The sequence below is a fragment of the Hoplias malabaricus genome, chromosome 2, assembly GCF_029633855.1.
Source record: "Hoplias malabaricus isolate fHopMal1 chromosome 2, fHopMal1.hap1, whole genome shotgun sequence".
NCBI lineage: Eukaryota > Metazoa > Chordata > Actinopteri > Characiformes > Erythrinidae > Hoplias > Hoplias malabaricus.
Genome location: NC_089801.1, coordinates 27,182,429 through 27,209,142, shown reverse-complemented (window position 1 = coordinate 27,209,142; position 26,714 = coordinate 27,182,429). Strand labels below are relative to the sequence as shown.

Genomic DNA, 26,714 nt, shown 5'->3' with positions numbered 1-26,714 from the left:
TTGATATCCTGCACAGTGCTGCAATTTACTACTTCCACAATGACACCCCGGGATTTTCAGAACAATGAGGATAAACATGTGACTGTATAGTTCTGTTTTTGTTTTTAATAAAAATATAAAAATAAAAGATAATAAACAGAAAGGCAAAAAAGCACTGTTCAGCCATAACATTAGTCACATCCTTGTTTTTACTTCTTGTCCATTTATTCAGCTCCACCTAAACTATAGAATTGCCCTTTTCAGTGTTCAGGACCCCCACACACCAGGTATTATTTGGGTAGTGGGTTATTCTCAGCTTTACTGAAACAATGTGGTGATGTGTTAGTGTGTGTTGTGCAGGTATAAGTGGATCAGACAACAGTGCTGCATAAGTGTTGAAATTCCCCAGTGTCACTGCCAGGTGGAGAATATTTCCTATGGCCAGTGAAAAGGGACTAGAGGATGACCAACAAAAACTGCAGCAACAGATAGCTACTGTCTCTGGCTTTACATCTACAAGGTGCACCAACATGATAGGTTTTTCTACCAGTGTTCAAAGATGAGCGGGCACAGTGTTTAAATCTCCAGCAACACTGCTGTGTCTGATCCACTCATACGAGAGCAAATTCTAACACCACATCAGCGTCACTGCTGTGCTGAGAATGATCCACCACATAAATAATACCTGGCCATTGAAGAACATGGCGAAAGAGGTGTAATAAAGTATGCTGAGCAACAAATGGACTACAGCCTGTCATTGTACAACTACAAATTTTATCTATAAGGGATATTTGTACAAAACCAAAAAATGAAGGTAGAAATAAAGAGATGGTTGCAATGTTATGACTAACTGGTTTGACAATATTTCAAAATCTGAACATCTGCAGCATTAACCACTAAAAGAAAAAAAAAAAACCACAAAAAACTTTAAAATGTTCATCTACAAAATAAGGAGAAAAATACAAACTATTTAGGATAACCCAAGCATTTTTCTCCCAAGAAAGGACTAATGGGTTCATGACAAACAAATGGATCAGTTCAGGGTGTAATTAAAAACAGAAATATCGTTATTTAGTCTCAAGCATTTGCTTACAGCCGTCTGTTACGCAAAAACACAACAGCATTTTTTTTACTCAGACACCCAGAGTTTAAATGTGCGGTCATAAGAGCAGGTAGCAATAAGCTGTCCATCTGGAGACATGTCTAGCCCCATAACCTTGCCTTCATGGCCTGCCAAAGTTTTCAGAGGGGACCAGCCAGGGTGGGTCCACACCTTGGCAGTATTGTCATAAGCACCGGTCAGCAAGAAATGACCATCTGTAGCTGGAAGAGATATAGTACACATGTTGTTAAATGAATGAACGTATAAAGGAATGAATACATTTTCAGACAAATATCATCAAAAGCCCAGGAAAACAAATTAAATGAATGACTGATTAGTAATGAAAGCCAAACAAACACTGATAAACCAAAACATTAAGAACCCCTCCCTAATAGATTGCTCTTTTAGGTACGTGCCAAACAAATACTGATCACTGTTGACTGTGAGGACTCCACAAGCCTTGAAATTAGGTACAAATAGATAAGGATTAGCTTAATGATTCTCTAATGAAAATAATGGGATAATAATGATCACATGCTAAAAGAAACATTACACTGATAGAAAAAATGGGGATGTGCAATTATCGAGTGCCCTAAAGAAAACATGACTCTTTTAATAATAATGTTTGGAAGCAATTATTAAGGTTAAAGTCATACTCTGAGAACTTCCCTTTTAATGTTTTTTTTTTTTTTTACAAAGTTATTCAGAGTAGTTGGGTTTAGAAAAAGTGCTTTGTGTACAAACATGGACTTATATACCATGCTGGTATCAAGACTCAATGGTAATGATATAAACAATGCAATTATAGCCATAGCCAAATATACAATATCAAAATGTACCTACCCGTGTTTTGTTTTATATTTAATGTTGATTTTAACAAGAATAACATATAACTGATAAATTGGTGACCAAAAAATTGTTTTTAATCCAAAAACAATACCAAACAACGTCTGAATCATCAAGCAACTTTGATGTTCAACCATATTTGAGGCAGATTTTAACACTTTGGGGGGGGAAAAAAAAAAAAAAAAGTGACCCTGCAAGTTTCTTGACAACAGCTTTAATTTGTGAGAAATTTATTAAAATTTTAGTGGAAATCCCCAAATCTATTCATGAGAACATTCCTGAGTTTGCTATGGATAGAGAAAGCGAGGAGTTTAGAGTGTATTCTTGCCTTACACCTAAATATTCCAAGTACCCACTGTATGCACTGTGACCCTGATCAGGATGAAGCAGTTACAGAGGATGGATAAGTGAGTGAGTGACTGAATGGCAAACTTACGCTGGAATTTAACTGAGGACAGCAGATTCTGGTGAGCAGGGATTGTGTAGATACACCTTCTCTTACGCAGGTCCCATACTTTACATGTGTTGTCCCCACTTCCCGTGGCCACGTGAAATCTACAGAATACACATTTTCAGAAGATTACACACTAAAATGATAATTATTGCAGTTTATTTTGGTTATAACTAAAATCTCAACATCTTACCCATTTGGAGAGAAGTTTATTGCGTATATCTCTTTGAGATGTCCCTCCAAAAACATGACACAGCGACCAGTCCTCAAATCCCATATACGACCAAAGGAGTCAAGGCCACTGGGCGCACACACAAATGAGAAGTGAGTAATACAGTGGCTTAGATCTATGCAAATCCAATACACAAGCAGTTACTGTTGTGAGTAGCAGCTCGTCTCAAATGACAGTTATTCACCTTTTATTCACGACTGCCTTTCAATTTTTAAACCCCAATGTGGCCCTTAAGCTGAAAAGTTTGCCCATCCCCGTTATAAAACCTCCATCAACCAGTATTTTCACAGTTAAAAAAAAAATTACTGAGATATAAACCCCCAAACTAAAACATAATACCTTAACTATTCATTTGAACCATTCAGAAACAATTATTTCTGTGCTGCAACATACCTATTAGTTGCTAGTAGTTGATTAAACATGACCAGAATGTTTTATAATAGGGACTAACCCAGTTCCTGCTAAGGATCCATCTGGGTGAAAATGCAGGTCATGGACACCTTTACTGTGGCCTTCCTGATGAAGAATCTCCTCCTGGACCTCAAGATCCCACAGCCGCCATGAATTATCATAGCTAGGAACAAAGAAAGAAACATTTTAAAAATTAATTTACAAAATATGATTTTATTCATAATAATGGCTTCAAAAAATAATGACCTTCAGCAAATTCTGAAAGAATAATGTGATCATGCTTCAAGGGCTTTCTGTAGCTGCACAGCTTTCAACATAATGTTCCTTTTAGCATGTGAGCATTACTGATGTGGCATATAACTTTCAGTAGAAGCATCTCATGCAGTGTGACGGGTAATGAATGAATGAATGAATGAGGTGATGATTAATGTGGTTAGAGATGTTTGGGATTAGAATGATCATTATGTACTCACCATGTTGTGCCAAGGAAACGCCCAGAAGGGTGCCATGCTACACGAGCCACCCTCATGGAGTGACCCTCAATGTCTGCAACAGGTTCATCACTACAATGAAAAGAGTAGCAACAGTCAGAGGTCACAGTATTAAGTGACAGTTAATATAAATCAATTGTTACCTTAAATAAATAATCATATATATATTATGACATAACATAATAAATCTTTGGACCTCAGGCCAATTTACAGTCTCAAAAATCAGTACACACACACACACACACACACACACACACACACACACACACACACACACACACACACACACACACACACACACACACACACACACACACACACACACACACACACACACACACACACACACACACACACACACTTTGTTTTACTCCTGGGGATCCACTACAATGTAATTCATTTCTACAGCACTTTAATGAAATCCATGTGGAGGGGATGGTTTCCTACCCTCCACCAAAAGTTACATAGTGATGTTTCTGCGTTGCAAATAAAGTGTTGTGTCCCGTTAAACAAGGTCAAATCTGTCATTTTTATTAAGTATTCTGAGAACTCCAAACTTTGCATTACTCTATAAATATTGGGTCTCTCCGAATTCTGGAAATTCTGCATTACCCCATTTATAGCTTATATAAAAACAGAATTACACAACCCTGTGCACATTCTCTTCAGCAAGCATGTTGCATCTGCATGTTTCCAAGTCTAGAGATTTAGGCCGGGCCATATCTACTCACAAACCTGTCTAAGCTCCACAGTTTAACAGATCCATCTGCAGCACAGGAAGCCATGTTGACATCTGATTCCTCAAGAGTGAGTGTAGCCTGTGGATGGAAGTTAATGGCTCCAACATTTGTATTGTGACCTACAAAAGGGGGATATGGATATTTAGCTTATCTATAAACATGTTATATACAGTTCTAATTAGTTTCATCCTAATTACAAAGTGATTCTACCTACCCCTTAATGTGCGGACAAGGCTACAGTCTGGGACACTCCAGAGTTTGCAAAGACCACTCCTGAATTATTCAAAGAAATAATACAGTGGGGAAACGTATGTTTCACTCTTAATCCGTTATTTAATTTCAAAATGTAATACATATGTAAACAGCTTAAGGTGTTTTAAAAAATACAAAGTGAAACACACCAAGATGCAGTAACCAGCAGTTTGGAGTTAGGGCTGAATTGGCAATAGGATATTGGGCGATCATCTCCAATTTGGCTGCAGAAGTTGTTCAGATTCTGAAAGAAACATGTTGACAATAGCCATGTATTTTGTCAGTGGTAATAATTAATTGCTACATAAGTGTTGGTTTGCTGCAGTGCATTAATATGAACCTACCCTTAGGGTCTTGTGAAGCTCTTGCTGCCGTATCGTGCGTGTAGATTCTGGAATTTCTTTCTGAGCACGTGCAGCATCTAATCTTTTCACAGCTCTGAAGACATGAAACACAAACATTTTAAAATATTAAAGTGGGAATCACTATTTTTTCTGTGTCTTATCTAGCATTTATTATATAGACACAGATTTGCCCTGACGTATCATGGATGGCGTGCAATAGGCATATTTAACATGGCCACCTCATTTTAAACTTCAATTAGTTCAATTCAGAGACTAAAAAGCAATTTGATTCTTTGTGTTGTTTGAGTTGTTCGGTCAAGAGGCTCTTGCTCCTTTAAGAAAAACATTACGTGGTTCTTTTGGAGTGAAAGGCTTTACTATAAACCCAAACACTAGTTAGGTTTAGTATTAAGTGTGTAATTGCGACTAGCTAAATTGTGTTTGTTATAATTTGGGAGCAAAGGTACAAAAAAAACACCTTTCAGCATTTCATACCTGGGTAGTGAATATTTGGCCAGCCAGAGACGTGCCTCCTTTAGGGAGTCGGGACCCTCATGGTACCAAGTTTGTTGAGACTGGATATGACACAAGAACAGACTTCATTAACCTGGAGCTTTGACAACAAGTCTTTCCACTGCTACATTAGCTTATGAAGGTAAGCCCCTGATATAGGCTGTGAAAAATATATCAGCATTCATACATCCTCTTGTGAGCGCTTCGCTTTCTCTTCATCCTTCTTTGATTTCTTCAGAGCATCAGGACCAACTACTGACAGGATATTCCTTAACCTATGAAGAAATGTTTGATTAACAAGTTCGTTTAAAAAAAACATTGCCAAAACATAAAGGAGAACAAAAAGACAATTTTGCACCAATTAATATTTCACTCTAAAAGAAGTGTAGCAGGAAAACAGGAATTTTTGGGTGAGCAAGGTATCAATTATGCTAAAATATTTAGAGTAAACAAATGCCACCAATAGGTGTCCCACTCAGGTTTTTTCATTTCCTGTAAAGACAGAAATTACTGAGCATTATATATTTACATGCCATAAACTAAAATGTGTTGATACTGCTCCACAGTTTCCTCAGTTTATTATATGGCATTTCTTACCCATGTTAGGTATGTGCTATTATTCTGAAATGGACCAGGGAGATCAGGGACATTAAGAACTGCATCAAATAAAAATTACCTTTAACTTTGTTATACAGGTTAAAGCTTCATTAGTAATATTTTGACTTCTTACACTGGTTTTGTTGAAGAAACAATGAAAAGGTTTAAGCCTGCTTTACATTAGAATATTGCCTGCCATTTCTAGTGTTGTTTGTAACTTCTGCGAAAAAATAACTAAAGTCATTAGTTTTGTGAAATATTTTTTAAGATTAAAACGTATTGAACCCTGTATTGTGAAAATACTTAAATATTTGACTGAGTGTATCATTACGTTCCTAATCTTTAAGACGATTATCATTGCACTGCATGCCCACCTCTCTCTTCTTTCTGCAGGACCCTCACCAAACAGAGTTATTGGCTCCCCAAGAGCACGGAGGCATGCTTTAACCTCAGTATCATCAGTAGAGACTGTAATCTGTCTGGCTCTTTTTCTCCGCTCAAACTCTGCCAAGACCTCCGCCTGTCGCTCATTCACACGATCCTCTATCTCCAGTGACTCACCTACAAAATATTTCAAGTGTTTTTTTTATTGTCACTTTTCACCATTCCTTGTTTACAGGTGAACATAAAAATGTACAATTTATTAGAAACAAAAATACTCTCTACAAAAAAAAATGGTTCATTATGGACAAATAAAATACTACTTATACCTTACATACATAAGACAATAAAATAACCCCTAATGTTCAGTCTAAATTACTAGAAGGTATGTATGTTTAAAAACCACTTATTTTCTATTAAATATTTATATCAGCACCAACAGCACCACCACACACATTTCTATGTACAGCAAGCGCTCTTACCACTGGAGATGTTAATATTGCCAGCTTCAATTCCAGCCTTAATAGCATCTTTGACAGAAGTTGAGGCTCCTTCTCGGCTGAGACGCTCCTTTTCCTTTTCTTCAAGGCTTCCATAGAATATCCGAGACTTTTTAGCCAGTGGGGCTTCATCCTCATCAGACATCTTTAAAAGGCTGTTTCTCTACTCAGGCCTGCACAAGCTGCTTAAGATACAAGAAGACACTGTTGTCAAAGTGCAATAAGAGATTCCTTACTAAACCCAGTTTAAAGATGACCAGCTCCATGTGGACGACCCACTCTGTGGATTATAAAGTGGCTCAATCCAGGACTGCAAAGTAATGGGCTATCTCATCTCTGAGCAGTTAACAGGGAAAAAAACTAATAAATAAACACTTTCATGAATATTGTAAAACTACTTGGCTACTTTTTGGTGGTTAAAATAATCCCTGCTTTCACTCCTAATGCAGCACAGGTTTGTTATCATTAAGTAGTTAGAAGGTGAGAATCGCTTAGAAAGTAGAAATGTCTACATATACTAACACGTATTCAAACTAATTAAATGAGAAACTACGGTAGGCAGTTTAAACTAAGTCATCTTTTATTCATAATAATTACTAACAATGAAAATAAAATAAAATAAACTTATTCTACTCAAACATTGCCTCAGCTGCAAGTAAATCTAACCTTAGTTATTCAAATTACAGATCCAATAATTCAGTTTCCGGCCACACTAGCTCCAGTTTTAACTTTATCAACAACATATTCTTCTTCTTTAATCTACACGGATTTTAAAGTAGCATCTTACGAAGCGCTTTTAACGTTAACATTACCTCTCCACAAATTCACCGCGATGTGTGCGGCGCACAGGAACTCGTCATAAAGACGTCGCATTTAGCGAAGAAGATGTTGAGGCTTCATCTCAAATAGCTCCCTGCTCCCCACATAGTGTACTGTGTAGTTAATGCAATAACGGTTCCAGCACCAAAATAGAGCACTATATATCTGTTGTTAAGACTTTTCCATTCATTGATAAGCTGCACGACTCCATGTCTTAAAACTTAGTGTAATATTTAGGGTGGAGAAGCTGTAGTTCCTAATCCTAAGAAGAAAACTAGAGACATAGCTAGGGAATAAGGAACCATACGAAACATAACCTTAGAAATAAGTAACTTGTGAATGGTTCTGGGAAAAATAGAAATAGATGTGCAGGTATAGTACAGTTTTGAAACCCACTTAACGTGTAATATTAATACTACTACTACTAATATGTCATTAATTTTGTAACAATTCAAAATTCGTGTAAATAAAAAAACTACATTTCCCAAAAATCACTAAGATTAACTTCCGGCTCCAACACCAACCGCCAACCAGTGTTGGCGAGTTCACACGACGCTTTTTGTTCAAAGTTCGTTATATTGTTATTTTTTACATAAATATTAGGTCAATATATGTCTGTTCAAACCTCACTGTGTCCGGTGCAGAGCACATTAAAGTGCTATTAACGTGTATGTATACCACAATATATTTGCCTTGTAGCTGTTGGCATGACTAATAGAAATCGTGTGTTACCTTGTATATTCTCTTTTTCTCAGTCATCTGTATTCGTGTTTGTCTTTTGCCAAAAAAAAACGGATTCACGTGAATTCTCTGTTACGCCTTAAAACAAATGCTCTAACGTTATTATTTTGCAACGAAAACACTTGTGGTCTAACAATAATACATGTATTTCAGATTTCAAGAGTTACTGCCAGCACACTTTCATTAAGCCACCAAACAAGATGCTTCGCCGAAAACCAACGCGCCTAGAGCTGAAACTGGACGATATGGAGGAGTTCGAGAGTGTGAAAAAAGAGCTGGAGGTAAGCCACCAAACACTACCTAGCCATAATATTCCCACACTCTAATATTCTAATCTCAGTGTTTGTTCAATTTGCCATAGTTTCACTTTGTAGTTCTACAATTACAGAGAGTAATCCATTAGTTCCTCTGCCTAGGTTGGTACCCTCCTTTCTTTACCACATCAGAGCATGTATGATTTGGGTGGTGGGTCATTCTCAGCGCTGCAGTGACACTGAAGGTGTTAGTATGTGTTCTGTTGAATAGATCAGACACAGCAGTGCTGTTGGAGTTTTGTGCCCCCTGACTGTCCATACTTACACACCTATCTTGTTGGACCACCTTGTAGATGCAGTGTAAGAGTGTATGTAATCTGTTGCTTCAGAGTTTTTGGCAGTCATCATCTCGTCTTTTATCAGTGGTAACAGGAAGCACTTAGCTGTACATTTTTGGTTTTTGGACAATTCTCATTCCGTCTCTGACCCAATCATAACAGACTCAAGTAAAACCTTCTCTGTGGTGGGCATTTGTGGGTCTTGACCTCTGAAGAACAGGGTGAAAGAGGCCTAACAATATATGCAGAACAATAGATTGACTACAGTCTTTGCAGAATTAGACAGTGCACATGTATTTTGAGTGTAGCCAACCAGTGTATATGCTGCTAAACATTCCTTCTGCACAAGATGATGCACCTGAAATCTGCCAAAATTTACAGCAAATTTATGAGATTATTTTACTTGGGCTCAAGTCAGTAATACAGATTTTCAGTGATAAATCCACAATGACAGAAAACTCCATGCCAACTAACAACGTGTTATAGCAGTGATCATACTGAGAGTTTGGGCCAACACCTTTGACATGATCGTTCTTTGTTGTCTTTGGTTGTAAAGACACCAAATCGGCTATGAAACATTTTGACATTATAATTTTAAATAATCACGGAAGAATTCATGTTCTCCAATGATTCCTCTTTATGATATGAAGCAGAGGTTCTACTGACAACTGGATGTGATTGAGAGTCCACTACATTTCTGGAATTCTTTTTAACATAGCTGTTCTATGTGGAGCAGATATAGGGGGGGAACAAAATGTGTTAATTCTTCAAGTCATGACACTTATGCAGATACATTTTTTTGTTAAAAAAAAGCTTACTGCTCATTTAAATAACGATACTACAGTTTACAGGATTACTATGGTTATTGCTCTTTTAAAACTCAACTTAAGTCTCATATCAAACCTCCCTTTGTTTTATAGAGTCGAAAGAAACAGCGAGACGAGGTGGATGTGGTTGGAGTTCCGACATCCAGTGAAATGAGTGGCACTTCAGGAGGAGAGGGAAAGACCAGAGAGCAGATGATCCATGAAAGAATTGGATATAAACCTCACCCCAAGCCAAACACACTACCCTCGTTGTTTGGAAACCTTCAGTTTTGAACTACTTGACTGAATAATATATGCAGCAAGGGCATTTTTCATCATAGACTTCAAATTTGCCTGTTCAGCTATGGGCCAAGATGAAGAAGATGGAGCCATAGCCTTATTTTGTATGGACTAGAACTATTCTCCCTACACCGTTTTTGCAGTCACTTATATTTCTTGCTAAAGATTAAAAAGAAATCTTGATGAATTTCAGTACTGCCTTTACTGTTTCAACAGTCATTGACATAAGACATGGTCTTCAGAAGTCCCATCTATTATACTTTTAATTACATCATTTTCATAATCAACTACAGAACGTTTATCAGACTATACAAATATGACTGAACTGTAAATTGTCATTAACATTGATGCTACACTTGATTTGGTGCCAGATTCCTACTAAGTCTTGATCAGTGGTAGAGAGCAAATATACAATTCTAGCTATTCTCTAAATAAATCCAGCACAAAGGAAAATGACTTTAAAATCAAGTGTAACAATGGTGTTCTGGCACCTAGTACAAACACAGTATTTTGAAATCATAAAATAACTAATTAAACTAAAATAAATCAACATTACAAAATTATTCCGCATTCTCCAGTATTTACCCACATAAAAGAACAATGTAACACCTTTTTCAGACTGACAAGGCAGATTAGCTGGTGACTTGTAGGACTGGAGATGGCTAAGTCCACCAGGAAAAAGGCACACTTCATTGACCGAGAGTCATACAACAACTACAAAACAAAGTGTTGATGCCTGTTTGTTGCAGAAAGGAATGCAATGATTTTTGAAAAATTAATAGCATATTTAACTCCTTCAATTATTATAAAACATCTTCGTCTAGTTTCATGATACACATAGGTGTAGGACAAACTAGAAAGTATAGATCTGTGTCAAAATAGTGACAAGTATGGTGTGTAGTAGTAGAATGTTACAAATCAAAAAGGATTTTATAGGAGACACTGGCATCATATATTTTATCGTTCTCTGTATTTACTTAAAAGCACTCCGCATGGAGTAAACTTCAGATTCAGCTTTGTAAACTTTGTAAAAGTGCCAAATCCTGCCATGTGGGCTAACCCCACCTCTCGCTTTTCTCTGTGTGTGCAAACAGAAGATGGTCATGAGCATGTTTTGAAAGAATGATTCAGTTAACTGTTCTGTCATTAACATTCTCAATCGACTTTCCAGCAATTTGATGGCAACCAAAAAAAACCCCACTTGATTTTGTATCTCCAATTAGATGTTACACATGCAGTTACAGACCCAGCCTAATCTTATGGATGGTTTCTTATAAAATCCACCAGTTTTTTCCCCCCGATACTCTATAGACACCTTAGGAGTTATGTCAATTTACTGTTGACACCATTCTGTGTTTTTCCTTGTGTTAAGGCAAAAGGTTTAATAAGGCGCTCTCTCGTCGTATCCCTTTATTGGCAAGGAACTCTTGACTGGATGATGTAGTGCACAACAAATTACAGTCATGATTTTTAATACAGTGTGTGTTTCATAAACTAGGAGGTAGACTGCAAGGCTGTGCCCACACACACACACACTACTTACACCACCTGAGGACAGGAATGGTTTTAGATATAAAGGAATAAAAATTGATGCACAATGCTTGAAAAGGGACGTGATCCTGAGAGCAAAATCATAGTAACCTGGATGGACTCAAATGGGCTATGACAAGTTGGGTCTTTAAAAGAAAAAAAAATCTTCAAACAGTATACATTAAAACAAGAGATGCCACTCATTGAAATGGGCTGTCAACGTTCTTGGGCATGATAAATGATCTCATTCTAACACTGAGGACTGTGTCACACGTTACACACCATAAGATCTGATTTAAATACAGGCCCTATGTGTTATTCACATGGTTAAATAGCATGTACGTGTGTTTTTGTGTGGGTAGAGAGAGGACATGGTCAGCTGTAAGGTTAATGACAGTGTTCTGTAATGTCCACGACTACTGCTTTCTTCCAGCTGAACAAGAAATAGCCCACTCCAGCTCCTGCTGCTACAGCGATGCAAAGGTAGCCATTGTAGGTCATGAACACAAGCATGAGGAAGTAGCTGACCACCACCTGGATGACATGTAGTACTGTCTGGACCGTGTGTGCAAGACTCAGCATTCGTTGACTGAAAAAGAGAAAGAGAAAGAGCATTTAAAATGTAGGACATGTAAGGATCAAGTGTCACTACTTCTGCACAAACCAGATCTTCATTCATCCATATTACTGGTGTATTTGTTTAGGCACTTTATTTAATAAGCTCTCATATTAAGCAGAATGAAACTAGATAATAAATTTTACAATTGGGTACAGTGAATTAAATGAAAAATTAGTTATTTCCCTGAGTTGTTCTTCAAGTTATGACAGCTAATGGCCTGGATGTGTGTTTATAAATGCTGTCAACCTCTGATATTTTACTCACCAAATTAAGAGATTCTATTTCCAATATCTCAAATCCTACATTGAAATGTATTTAAAAAAGTAAAAAAGAAAAAAATTACATACCACCCTATACATTTATAGGGTGCAGGGTGTATAGGGTGTATATAAATGTATAGGGTGGTATGTATGACAAGCTGTTTGGATGATGTTTTTTTCTTACATTTTTGAATACATTTCAATGTAGGATTTAAGATATTGGAAATATAATCTTTTAATTTGGTGAGTTTTATCTCCCTTCCAAAACAGAAAAAACCAAAGGAAATACTAGCATTTTTACTTGTGTTTATAAAAAAAAGGTAATTTATTGACAACACTAGTGTTTATTTATCAAAATATTTTTTAAACATGGCAGCCACATGGCCCCAGATTTTATTAATCAAACATGTTCATTTGGAGGCTACAACACCATACAATTCTTCCTCTCATGAGCTGCATTTTAGAATATAAAAATTGTAAATCTTCACTGACTGCTCCTATAAAGAAAAAACAAATAGGAAGAGTGACTGAAGTGACAACTGTATTCAAGTCTACAAGAAACATCTATAAATAAAGTTGAAACCGTTGCCAAAATCATCTATCCGTGTGTACTTGTACATTAAACTGGGCATCTATTTTATGGCCTTCCAGGATTCTATTCCACTTTCATCAAAACCCCAACTGTTTTTTTTTTTTTTTTTAGAAGTAATTGAAGCTATCTGGCAGATGTTTCTTTAAGTCCATTTGTAACTTGTACCCTGGATCTGTAATCTATTTAACATGGCTTGCTCTGACCACTCACCCAACTGTTTTGTGAGTCTCCATGAGTACAGTACCATCAGTCCCGGGCACTGGCATGGAATTATATCGCACATTTACTTGGTTCCGCCTGAGCAGGATTTCTCTACCAATCTTCAGTCCTTCATAGAAAGCAGCCAATAAGAACACCCCGATACAGGCACCTACCATCTCTGAAAGAAGGGTCAGAAAAGAAAGTCAACTTCTACAACTCAGTGTCAGTATCATGGAGATCACACCTGAACAACTTGCTCAAGTATACTGCTCTATGTTCAGCCTGCAAAAAAACTGAATTTTAACTAATTCAGGAGTCAATTCCTTGTCATCTTGGTAACGGTCCAAACTAATCCTCACAGTGGTGAATGTGCAACCTGAGAGTTTAATCCTCACTGTTAAAGCCTCTTTCCTCACTTTACTTACAAGTACATATTCTCTGACACAAACGTTGTATTTGTACCTGAACTAGACCACATACAGGTTTTTATTTTTTCAATAATCATGTTATATATTAATCATTAAATTCTTATTCAAATCCTGACATTACACACTGACATTATAAAGAGATTCTGGCAGCAACTGTTGTAAGATAATTATGTATTAGTTTAACGTATGAAAAGTTAGTCAGCTACAGAACTAGAAGCTGTACTCTGGGTCAACCATAACTCTTATGTAACAGAGCAGAGACTAACTGCTGGTAGTCTGCCAATGTTTAATTACACAACTCTAGGAACTCATACAGGAGTTTAGGAGTGAGAACTTTAAGCCTCAAAATCAGGTTACAAAGTCCTCCTAGAATAAATACTTCATAGCACATGTTCTTCCTCTGTGATGTATTTCCAAGTGAAACGTGATACTGAGGGACAGTCTCTGAGTTACACAAATGTAGTTGCGGACTGTAGTGTAGATTTAGGTGGACTTCAACAGCAAAATGCTACTTTTCATAGCTATCATCCGGATAATATTTGTTAAATTAAAGTGATAACTGAGCAATGTTAAAGATGATAAGCTGCTTTTTTGTTTTTCTATTACCATTAATATACAATAATTAAGGCTCACCTCCAGGTGTGTTGATGACAAACCCAGCAAACAGCAGCTCTACACTTTGGCACCCAAAGTAAAAGGTCATATGCTAGAAGAATAAGGGATGAAAAAGAAGAATATTAATAACAAAAATGACCTCAAAAAAACAAGTACTGCATAGTGTCAGTGTTTACCATTGACCATACACATGCCATAACAAAACCATTAGTTCAGTCTGTTAAGGTGTACCAATAAATTCTCTAATCTAACAATAAATTACAAAGTTCAGTTTTATTTTGAGTTTTTTTTACAGCAATTAACACACTGATTCCCATTTACATAACTGATATTCTTCAGCTTCATATACCTTCGGCCTCTCTGAGATCTTGATTAATCCCTCTTTAGGGTGATGTCTCTTCTCTAACGTCAGACATTCTCCTTCCTTAAAGCTCACTTTTTTATTTACTTTTTATAGAGAAATGAGGTTCATAATAGTGTTAATATGTGTTCCCTTCTTTATATTTATTTGCTTTTTTTTAGCCTGTTTCTTATTTATTTGATGTCTAATTCTAAAATTATATGTTGTTTTAAATGGTGCTAGTTTTACTCTTTTTGGTACCTAATGGTGCAGTACACTTTGGTGCAATGGCAGCTGATTTAATGAGTTGTAGAAAAAAACATTTCTTTCTTATGACATACTAATAATCGTCATACACAGGATAAAATGTAAAATATCCTATGCCAATCCATTAGAGCTTCACATAGGGCCCAGCTCACTCTCTTCCTACCTGCAACCACCATATTCCTGTAATCTTTCTAATACATGCCCAGATGTTTGATTTGTCACTTTGATGAATGACTTTAGTATCAGTGAGAGATTACTGACCATCATGCCTCCACTGTGTCCACCGCCATGATCCATCGTGTGGTGTATATGGGGGTCTGTAACTGCTGTTGGAGCCATGGTGTCATGGACATGGTGTGTCTGTGATCCGTTCATCTTCCTGCACATGAGAAGGCAAAGAATATTTCACTACACCATACCAAAAAGTAACAACAAAAAACAAAGTCATTAAAGTAATTTTTATGAAGATCATGTTTGAAAGAGAGCAACGCAGCGGGTAGTGTTGCTGTCACACAGCTGCAGGGTCCTGGAAGTTGTGGGTTTAAATCCCGCTCTGGGTGACTGTGAAGAGTTTGGTGTGTGCTCCCTGTGTCAGCGTGGGTTTCCTCTGGGTGCTCCAGTTTCCTCCCACGGTCCAAAAAAAAAAAAAAAAAAACACGTTGGTAGGTGGATTGGCAAAAAAAAAAGTGTCCATAGGTGTGGGTTTGTGAGTGAATGTGAGAGTGTGTGTTACCCGGTGAAGGACTCACGTCCCCTCCAAAGAGTATTCCCGCCTTGTGCCCAATGATTCCAGGTAGACTCTGGACCCACCACGACCCTGAACTGGATAAGCGTTTACAGATAATGAATGAATGAATGTTAGGTGGACTGGCGACTCAAAAATGTCCATAGGTGTGATTGTGTGAGTGAATGTGTGAGTGTGTGCCATGCTGCCAAGAGCTGGCAACCCCCTCCAGGGTGTGTCCCTGCTTTGCACCCAGTGACTCTGTGTAGGCACCAGACCCAGTGCGACCCTCAACTGGATAAGCAATTACAGAAAATGAATAAATGAATGAATTAAAGTTTGAAAGAAAAACATAGTTTTGATCCATCCCCTAAGGGAAACTGCATAATGTTCATAAAATTGATTAATTATTAGGGGTCCAAAACTCCTAGTAAAGTTATCATAATAACTGGTGATGATAAAGAGAAAATAAACATTTAGGTAGTTAGGGGAAGAAATTAGGAAAGGGTTCCTCTTAGACCTTTTCTCTAACATCAAGATTGTGAATATCCGATCCATGCTTTTGTTTCTTCATGAATACACTAGCGCTGTATGGGGCACCTAGACATATCTCAGGATGTCTCACAGAATATGGTTCAAAACATGCCTTAAAATCATAAAGTGCTACACTCTTGAATATTCCCAGGATGAAGCACATTAAGATTAGTGCAGGAAAAAAAAAAACAGAAAGCTGCTCCACCAAAGGTCTGGAACTTGTTTACTTGTTTTCTTTAAAGCAGCTAAAACCTTTTACTTTAACTTAGCTTTTTCTTAATAGCCATTTCTTTCTGATAGGGATTTATTTTAATCTATTTATTATTTATGTGGGTTTTTTTAATATTATTTTTTATGTATTCATTACTTCTTAATTGTATTATGAAACAATTTGAGCTAATTATTATCTATAAAAGATGCTATATAAAAATTACTATAATTATTATTATTAGTAGTAGTAGTAATAGTACTTTTACTATCATTATTCAATATATCAGTAAATCTCTCAGAAATTAATATTAAGTAATAGCAATGGGTTCCAACAACACAAATCAATAAAAAAAATTCTGAATATATATGTTCCTAATTATTCAGGAAATAATGTTATTCGATTTTTCCAATTTCACCACATTTTCATGTATAGTACAGGCACTGGAGGGAGAATCACTAATTTTCTCTAACTATGGCAAAATATAATTAAACAGTGATAATTCTTAATAACAACTGAGCATTAAGAAAGTGTCTAAAATGTCGCTTGGCCAGGTGTTGCTTCTACAAATATTACATGCCAGTAATCATTCGGGTTAGTAAGTACTTTGCTGCCGCCCTCATTAATTAACCTTTTATCATTTAAAAAAAGCAAGTTCAACAAATCAAGCAAATTAACAAATCACAGATTCTTGATTTTTCATTGCATTTTACAAAAGAAATGCCAAATTTTTCTAGAAACAGGCTTTTTAGGTTTAGTAAAGATTCCGACATATCCAGGCAACAAGATGTCTGTATAATGAAAGCCTTGAATGCCTGAACAAGACTTTTTAGAGGATATTATTGATTTCTCTTTTATGAAACCATAAGGGACCCTACCCTGGACTATATAGATGCTGTATAGTAAAACCACCTAGTGGACTGTCTGCTTCACATACAGGAGGTAAAATAAATCACTACAATTTACCCTTAGCAACATAAGAACATCCCACATGAATAACTGGCAGACACCCATGTTGTTTTTTATTATTAATAATAGTTCATTAATGATAGAAGCACATGAATAGATAAATATTTTTGAAAGATGCAACACAGGAAAAATAAACTCACTCAATCAGTGATCAACCATAACTAAATGACTACCTCCTTGTTTACACACTCATCCTCTCCATTCTATCAGCTCCACTGTCCATACAGGAGCACTTTGGAGTTTTTTAATTATAGACTGTAGTCCATCTGGTGCCATTCATTCCTGTCCATTCATCTCTGAAGAACTCTGTTCTTCAATTGTCAGGACCTCCAAAGGACCACTACAGATCAGGAATTATTTGAGTGGGGGACCATTCTTAGCACTGCAGTAATACTGACATAGTGCTGTGCTGGTACGAGTGGATCAGACACAGCAGTGCAAGAAGGTGCTCATAAAGTTATGTTTGAGATAGGAATCAAGCCCTTGAGACAGAGAAACAACAGCCTCTTGAACAGTACAGAAGGACCCTCATTAATTGAATCCGCTTGCAACCCCAGGCAAAACACTCTCTGGTCTCTATAATCTAATGAGTGGGATTAAAACAAGTTAAAGTCTTAATGTGAGAGTAAACCATGTTTGGCTAAAGGTCTGGTATTGCCTGGGGGATAGGCTACATGTCAGGGAAAACCAGCCTTGACAGAACATGCGGTAATTAAATGATTTAGTATCAATCCTAAAACAGCCTCAAGTTGCCTGATGCAGTAAAACTCATTTGTTAGTCAATCTCAGACATGGCTCAAAGACCAAAAAAAAACAAAAAAAAAAACTATATCATAAAACAGCAACGTCTACAAATTTATTAGCCATACTACTGCAACGTTTGACTTCAAATGCAGCTTTGATACAATATTACTGCTAAAACACAGTACAAACTCAAATTATATAATATACAGTTTGGTTGGTCTGAAATGTAGAAATAGTATTTCAAAACAAACAAAAAAAAATTGTTCAGCAGTTTGTTTTTGTACAAAAATAGAAATCAACCAAAATGTATTCTCATAAATGGAAGCTTGAACAGAATTTAAAGCGGGTGCTTAGTTTTGTTAACTGAGAGTGGTTTTGATTTAAGATGGCAACAGAGTGAACCTGAGTGAACTCAGTGAAGAATGCTAGACATAAATTTCAATTTTAATATTTTTTCTACAAATAATCAACCAAAATCTTCACAATTATATATTGCAGAATTGCATTTTCCTCATGCCACTGTAAAAATGGGTTCGTTAGTTCAATATAAAATTACTTTGAAAAGTAACCGTTTAATTGGAATGAACAAGCAATAATTAACATCAATTATTTACATCAAACCTGAACGCTTCCAATAAACCTGTTCCACCTTTTATAGTAAATATGTATAATTAAAAAATATATATATATAATAATAAAAAAAAAAATATATATATATATATATATATATATATATATATATATTCTTACAACGTTGAGTGATTGAACCAGACGGCATACTTTACATTGCCAACTGGGACACAGACTCCTTCTGGGATAAGTACTTACCTTATCCACACAAGCACTAGCAACTATTAATATTGAAACCAAAGTACAAACACATTTAACTAATTAAAACTGCCTGATTCCCTATTAAAGCACATTATTAATAGAAGAGTTTCAACTCACCCAGTTACTCCCTGAAATATTCAGGAGAAATTTCGAAATGGTCCCTGCTTCTTAAAGGTGGGAGTAGAGTGAATGTACTGTATCAGACTGATTGCACACTAAGCTGATCTCTCATGACTGAGCTCCTCATGTGATCTTTCTCCTGCCTCTAATTTCCTACAACGATAATGGACCAATCACAAGGCTTTGTCCACTCCCACTGTATAACCTAACATGATGTCTAATAAGTCTCTTCCTGTTAAATTGACACTATGTGGCCAGCAAGGACAGAATTATATACAATCAAATGCTCTAACATACTGTTAATTCTGACATATTTTCTTTGCAAATCAGGGATTTCCATTTGTGGATTCACTTCCCTTTCTCCCCCCCCTAAAGACAAGCAGTTGTGAACATCCAATCTAGATTCTTGGATTTTGTTAAAGTTTGTATTTTGCCTTTGTTATTAGTCACCACGAGGAACAGAAACTATTCGACATATCTTAAATGTTACACCAAAATCAACTGTTTGCGACAATTTACACCACACGCTGATTATGATGACATACACAATCTTAAAAGTTGTGACTTTATTATGGGCAATTATTATACTGCTGTTCTAGGATATCTGTAAAACATTACGCTTTATGAGAGGTCACAGGGACCTTCATGCTCATAAATCACGATATAGGGCTTCACAAACGTGAACTGTGCTACGTGCAAAGATATGAGTAGCACTGATTTCATCTCAGTTTCCCTAAAGCTTTATTGTACACGTCCATGCTCAGGTATACTTAAGCCCATTTTAGCAATACATGTACCCAGAAATGTTCTTGTGTTTACCTGGAGGAGTTGTATGTGTGAACACTAACAATATTCGTCCCAGACTTTATCCCGGTAGCCCCTGGTAGAATCTGGGTGAAGTCAGAGGCAGCACATGTAAGAACAGAGCTGCTGTGCTTCACTTGCACCCGCTCCATGCCAATGCAAGAACGCGTCAGATACAGAAAATGCTGGGACATCTCTGGTCCCGATACTCGAGTTTCCCTGGAGTTCATAAATAAAAGGAGCTTTAGTGTACCCTCTACCCTCAAACAATGCTCTGTGGATGTGTGTAAACTTTCATTTCAGGCAAAAAGAAAGCGTGAAAGCATGAAAGCATGCTACTTCTCCAGAACTAGATTACACTGTAGCAGAGTGTCTAGTGAATTATTTTGCAAAATTAGGGCTGGGTATTTAATCAGAGATAAATCTATTTCAACAATCAGAACTTCTAATCAGCATAATCTTGCCTGTATCAATTAAATATTAAATAAATCAAATAAAGTATCTGTGGCTGAAATTATAGAGACATTAGCTCTTACAAGATTCAGGGTTTCTTGCACAGATGACACAGAGCCACCTGGACATTCCTCATCTGCCCTTCATGACACTTCAAATTGTTCTAACATACAAAACATGTAATGACAGACATTGGCTTTCACAATTTTAATTCTCATTCTCACTCTGATTAGCTGCTAAAAATTGTCTTTTTTTAATCTTTAATCTACAAACTTCTGTTCAACAATAACCTTTTTTCTTCCTTTTATTAGGCTTTGTGTTTTGTGTTTTTGGTTTAAATATTAAATCAATCTTATAAAATATTTTACTTTTAATTCTGTTCATCCTTTTTTGTTTTTGTTAATTATATTAAGGTCACCCACTCTGTTCATGCACTGCCTCCTAAAAACCACACTACCGCGCATGTAGGACGCAAGCAACGTTAATCACACAACTCTGTTTCAACACCTGAAGCACAATCCCATCACCAAATATGAACTGTGCATGGCTCAAAAAGAGAAACTGACAGGTCCCCAGCAACATTAGAATAAAATATCCCAGTTTTAATACTTTAATACTATATTTACAGTATGTGCCTTGTCACTGAACTATGAGAGCAAAAAAACAAAAATAAAATAATCATTCCTTAACTGGAATTGAGGTAAAATGTTTACTTTATCACGGACATATCGCCGTAATATATATGTAAATCTATTTTTCAAAATATAATACATAAGCAAATGAACGTCAACAGTAACTACAAATAATCAACTACAGTTACACAATCCATTTATTGAGTGAACTGATTCCATATTAAAACTCAGCTGTGCTGTTTTGAGAGAGGTTTCTGTCACACTTTGCCATCTTCCAAAGCACTCATTTCCCTGAGATGTCTATGCAGTGTTCTCATTGCTCTCTTGCATGCACTCAAGTTTACTGCTGATAGAATGGAGAGGTGCTGAAGTATCATGGGCCCTCAGGTCTACTACTTTTTAATTAGGTATTTATTTATATAAAAAAAATAATAATAATAATAAAAAAAAAAAAGCCGGCTGGACTGGTTTGCACTCTATTAATATTTCAAATTAAAGCCAGTCATAAGAAGAAAAGAACCCAAATCAAAAGAAAACAAAACAAAATCAGAACTATCTGTATGTTCCTTTGCTGAATTTAACAACTGTTCATTCTGTCTGATTTGACGCTAATGCAATATACTCCTGATAGGGTGTCCCTGCTCACCTGCCCTCTGGACTGGTTTTGACCACGGTGGAGCATCTACAAGTCCCACCCACCATTGATTTTGATTAGATTTATAGAGACACTAGTCTCGCATTGCCAGATTCTCTAGGGAGAGTCTGGTGCCTTTCACCACTATGTAGAAGACACCAAGAACCGCCTTCTACTGCAGCAAAATAAATTTGACTGACACGCAAAAGGGCCAATCACAAGTCTGCTATTTTTTCATGAAGTGACAACCGTCTTTATGATTCACGTTGGACCAGTTAGAACCAGTACAAAACGATGCATGGAAGTGCGTAAATGCGAATGTACAGAGAGTCAATCTGCATGCAACTGGCAGAATCCTGACAGTGAAGCCAGATTAGGGCACTGAAAGTATCAGACTCTCCGTCAACTTGGGGGCAGAGTGTCTATGGCTGAAATTATAGAGACATTAGCTCTTACAAGATTCAGGGTTTCTTGCACAGATGCCACAGAGCCACTTCCTTAACATTGCTCTCAACATACAAAACATGTAAATGATAGACATTGGCTTTCACAATTTTAATTCTCATTCTCACACTGATTGGCTGCTAAAAATACTTTTTTTAAAATATTAATTTACAAATTTCTGTTCAACAATAACCTTTTTCTTTCTTTTATTAGGCTTTGTGTTTTGTGTTTGAATATTAAATAAATTTAATAAAATATTTTGCTTTTAATTCTGTTCATCCTTTTTTGTTGTTGTTAATTATATTAAGGTCACCCACTGTGTTCATGTACTGCCTCCTAAAAACCACACTACCGCGCATGTATGTGCCCCCTCCACAGTGTGCCCAGTGATTCTGGGTAGGCTCCGGACCCACCGTGACCCTGAACTGGATTTAATTTTTCATGAAATTGTTCTGTGGTCATATTGCGTAGCACTATGCAAAATGTCAACCCATTTTTCACATTTTAAAACATATATATATATATATATATATATATAGTTCAAAAGTAACTACAAATAATCAACTCCTGTTACACAATCCATATATGGAGTAATTTGATTCTACATTAAAACTCTGCAGTGCACTTTTGACACAAGTCTCTGTCACTTTGCCATCTCCCAAAACACAAAGGAACCCTTTTTCATTCTTTTGTGAAATATTTTACACTTACATTGAGTACATAATTCTCTGTTCAAATTACTCTGATTGTGTCATCATTTTTGGTATCTGGTTTCAAACGGGGAAGGGATTGTTCCACTTCTGAGTTTTGTATCTCTCATATGGCCATTTTTCTTGCTCACTTGGAGCTAAGCCCTATATTTCTGCAAAGCTGCTTTAGCACAACCTGTAAAGGGCTATAAAAATAAAACTGAATGTAACTAACTTATCGGGTTACATATCAAGTACAATGAGTACCAGTACCCATTTTATATTTGGAAACTCCAATTCTAGGAATTACAATCCACCTCTGTTCTGAACAGCGAAGCAATCTGTAGCATTTTTTCATTATTTTTCTGTTTGGGGAAATACTTTTTTCTGCTCTGAAGGAAACAACTTATTTGAAAGTAGCAGAGGTTGAGATGAGGTACAAAGAGCAACATTTTTACCAGGAGGAAAGACTCAAACAAACAACTCTACTCATTGTCAAATCTGGAATTTCACAAGCTTTTGTTGTTCCTTTAGCATGGGTGGGGGGTGTGGGGGGGGGGGTTTGTGTTACACATAAATAATGGACTCTTCATTAAATGTTCCATTCATTAATCTGAGTAGTCAGCAAGGATTTTTTTTGGCTCCTCATACTGTTTTGGACAAGACGGTTGTTTTTGCAGAGCTGAAATTTAATCCAAGTGATGAGAACCATGGATCATGTACATCACATGTATTAATATAGACCACCGCAACAAGGTAAGAGGTTTAACCACATAACTACAAGATCTTACACCTCAAGATTTACAGTTAATCCTAATCTAGTAGAATTGTCCCTACTAGTGCCTCACAGTTCATGACCAATGCGTTTCCCATATAGAAGTAAGTTTAACAGGGATGAAAGCCAAATGAAAACAGCAGATGATTAAAATCCATTACAGGACAACAAAGACAATGAAATACTGTTGCTCTGACCTGCATTCTTCACACACAAAGCCAAGTAAAAGCACTTTCTAAAAGGAGGTTCATTAAAAGACTGTTAATGTTGTCAACCCATAATCAATGTTACATACATTGTATAATGTATGAAGTTCCTGTACCATGCCAATGAACAGCACGAATAAGAATTTTATGTCTCTTCCCCCTAGAAATTTTTGATAATTTTTGATGGTTTTGAAAGAGTAAATATTAAACATACGCTTGTGTTCTAGGACATAAAAAACTATAAATTACTGTATTACCAACCTACACTTCATTTTTTTACATAAATTCTGTCTTTTATTTTTATTACTTTTATTTACCTTAGCAGTTATGTACAAAACAATGTACATCAGTGTACTTTGACCAAAATAAAGAGCTATACACTAACGTTCAGAAGCCAGAGGCAGTCATTGTATGTGGGAGGACTAGTGTCCATTGGTAACTTGCACATTAACTATGAAATATGCAGTCCCATTTCTGACCAACACAAAATTCCATTGTAGATATAATTTGTTCGGTTTCGCTTTCAAAAATTCCATTGTAAAACTGGATCATCTAGTGCATCCAGTCTCCAAACTATTGTTAAATATAAAAGTAAATGTAATACAATAGAAAGCAATGGAAATATTTGAGCATGTAGCTCATGTAACAGTTTCTGTTACAACATGTTGCCACTGCAAAATCCTGTTACATATACAAATAGATGGACAGCGAAGGGGGAAAAAGCCAATTATTTTAAAATAAAGTACCTTTTTAAAGGAAGGGAAATATAGTAAAGTAAACAATTTTCCATTTCTAAAATTAGAATACCTTTTCTACGGGCAGAAAATAAACCACTGCAGTACCTCAGGCAAATCAACAACATACTGTAAATTACAGTACCCAGTCCAGCATATACTTATCATTCATTTAAGCAGTGCACTTCATCTTAGACTAAAATGCACAGCATAACAATTTGTGGTTGGATGAGTAAATTTTGTTAAAGGTTATACAGCAGACTGTGCCATAATCTTTTATAAAAAGTGCTTTTACCTCATGTGGGAACCCTATATTTAGCGCAACAACTTGTTAAGTCAAGGGCTACAAAGCATGTTAAATCTTCATCTCACGTGAGTTTCATTATAAGAAGAACTGTGAAAAACACAATTAATCAGCTATAAATATTGGTCATTATTTTTAATTGTAAAACAACTTATGACAAATTTAAAGACCATCTCCAGTGAAAATCAAGTTCTTAGTTTTGTTAACAAGTGTATGTTTTTTTTTAATACTAATAAACATATCAGGTGTGAAAGAAGCAGGCAACCCCATGTTTGAACATTTTCCCTTTGAAGCTGCAGTGCTCAAAAAAGGGGCAGATTCTCGCAGACAGAGTTTATTGCATCACAAATATAGGGAACCATCAACTGAATGAAGGCAATTGTGTAGAATTAGCCAACATCAAAGTCAAATTTTAGTCTTTTTGCTGGTTTTATTCTTGGAAATTAATTCAAAATATGTTATTTTTATTAATAGGAGATGTAGCGGTTTAATAAAATACCGGAGAGGGACTTCACCGATTACTATTAAGATGAACTTTTCCTAACTGAACTGGAAGAAGAAAGAAAGAAAAAAAAAAGCCTTGACTGTTTATTAAACTTAGGGATGCCTTCTACGACAGATACGTTACACGTCAAACTGGTGGAGGTTAGCACGTTACTTCAATCAGTTCATTCAGTTCGCTCAGAGACGGCTGATGAAATAGGTTCATACATTAAAAGAGCCATACAAGCTTTAAAATGTGAGCTTTCCTCTAGGTTTTCTGTAACAAATATGACCACAGCTGTTGTTGAAATATCTTACCACAATCCAACTACAAACTGCCTAAACCTAAACTGCCACATAGCAAGAAAACATCAGCTGAGCTGAGCTCTTAGAGAAAGCACTGCAACTTCCAGAGGTCAAACAGCGGAAACCCAGCCTTAAAAATAAACTTCCAGTAGAGCTGACCGCTAATTAAACTTTGTAATTCCGAAGGCCACTCACCGTTCTTCCTCCAGGGAGCCCTTTGTCCGTGTGTTAGTGTTGTATTTATTTTGATTTTGATTTTTTCAAACTGGAATCACCGTACAGAGAGTGAATCCAGCGCTGAATCAACAGCGCCGCGGAATGCCCTGACAGTCACACAACATGGCGTAGACGAAGCCGGTCCCTACCTTTCCTCAACAAAAGTCCTAGTAATTTATTAAAAAAAAAAAAAAAAAAAAAAAAAAAAATATATATATATATATATATATATATATATAGCAGTCTATATATTTCAAATGATTCGACATAAAATTATTATACAATTGATGTGTCTAAACTTACTACGCATAATTGTGTATTATGCAATAATATTTATAAACCTTTAACAAAATTAACAAAATCACAATTTCCCAATCTCTAGATATAACATTTAAGTTTAGACAATTAAGCAGACGCACTTTACCAAAAAACTTACAGCTGTAATCATGTTACAAATATTGTGAATGTAGTTTTGCCACAGATGCCACAGAGCCACCTGGACATTCCTCATCTGCCCTTCATGACACTTCAAATTGTTCTAACATACAAAACATGTAATGACAGACATTGGCTTTCACAATTTTTTTCACAGTCTTTTTTTAATCTTTAATCTACAAACTTCTGTTCAACAATAACCTTTTTTCTTCCTTTTATTAGGCTTTGTGTTTTGTGTTTTTGGTTTAAATATTAAATCAATCTTATAAAATATTTTACTTTTAATTCTGTTCATCCTTTTTTGTTTTTGTTAATTATATTAAGGTCACCCACTCTGTTCATGCACTGCCTCCAAAAAACCACACTACCGCGCATGTAGGACGCAAACAACGTTAATCACACAACTCTGTTTCAACACCTGAAGCACAATCCCATCACCAAATATGAACTGTGCATGGCTCAAAAGGAGAAACTGACAGGTCCCCAGCAACATTAGAATAAAATATCCCAGTTTTAATAC

At 36.2% G+C, this 26,714-nt stretch overlaps 3 protein-coding genes across 8 annotated transcripts; 1 reads left to right on the top strand and 2 right to left on the bottom strand.

Moving 5' to 3' along the window:
- Positions 1-83: 83 nt before the first annotated feature.
- On the bottom strand, positions 84-7,790 carry prpf4 (pre-mRNA splicing tri-snRNP complex factor PRPF4). 3 transcript variants are annotated; one of them, XM_066658675.1, is made up of 14 exons: positions 7,652-7,790; positions 6,822-7,021; positions 6,333-6,519; positions 5,549-5,636; positions 5,344-5,423; positions 4,849-4,942; positions 4,654-4,748; positions 4,467-4,525; positions 4,248-4,371; positions 3,495-3,584; positions 3,062-3,184; positions 2,572-2,679; positions 2,364-2,482; positions 84-1,302 (listed from the first exon to the last, which is right to left on the bottom strand). In XM_066658675.1, the coding sequence occupies exons 2-14, from the start codon at positions 6,982-6,984 to the stop codon at positions 1,109-1,111; spliced, it is 1,524 nt and encodes a 507-aa protein (XP_066514772.1). In that variant the 5' UTR covers positions 6,985-7,021; positions 7,652-7,790; the 3' UTR covers positions 84-1,108. The 3 variants fall into 3 exon arrangements, with proteins under 3 accessions (XP_066514772.1, XP_066514774.1, XP_066514775.1); XM_066658677.1 differs by having other exon boundaries at positions 6,822-7,024; positions 7,652-7,699; XM_066658678.1 differs by lacking the exon at positions 7,652-7,790 and adding an exon at positions 7,506-7,589.
- On the top strand, positions 7,758-10,289 carry cdc26 (cell division cycle 26 homolog). Of its 3 annotated transcripts, none has more exons than XM_066658682.1 (3): positions 7,758-8,030; positions 8,553-8,680; positions 9,912-10,289. In XM_066658682.1, the coding sequence occupies exons 2-3, from the start codon at positions 8,600-8,602 to the stop codon at positions 10,089-10,091; spliced, it is 261 nt and encodes an 86-aa protein (XP_066514779.1). In that variant the 5' UTR covers positions 7,758-8,030; positions 8,553-8,599; the 3' UTR covers positions 10,092-10,289. The 3 variants fall into 3 exon arrangements, with proteins under 3 accessions (XP_066514779.1, XP_066514780.1, XP_066514778.1); XM_066658683.1 differs by lacking the exon at positions 7,758-8,030 and adding an exon at positions 8,147-8,226; XM_066658681.1 differs by lacking the exon at positions 7,758-8,030 and adding an exon at positions 8,156-8,326.
- A 123-nt stretch (positions 10,290-10,412) lies between these two features.
- slc31a1 (solute carrier family 31 member 1) lies at positions 10,413-25,896 on the bottom strand. Of its 2 annotated transcripts, none has more exons than XM_066658680.1 (5): positions 19,077-19,138; positions 15,211-15,328; positions 14,361-14,433; positions 13,309-13,477; positions 10,413-12,216 (listed from the first exon to the last, which is right to left on the bottom strand). In XM_066658680.1, the coding sequence occupies exons 2-5, from the start codon at positions 15,322-15,324 to the stop codon at positions 12,015-12,017; spliced, it is 558 nt and encodes a 185-aa protein (XP_066514777.1). In that variant the 5' UTR covers positions 15,325-15,328; positions 19,077-19,138; the 3' UTR covers positions 10,413-12,014. The 2 variants fall into 2 exon arrangements, with proteins under 2 accessions (XP_066514777.1, XP_066514776.1); XM_066658679.1 differs by lacking the exon at positions 19,077-19,138 and adding an exon at positions 25,739-25,896 and having other exon boundaries at positions 10,418-12,216.
- Positions 25,897-26,714: the final 818 nt, after the last annotated feature.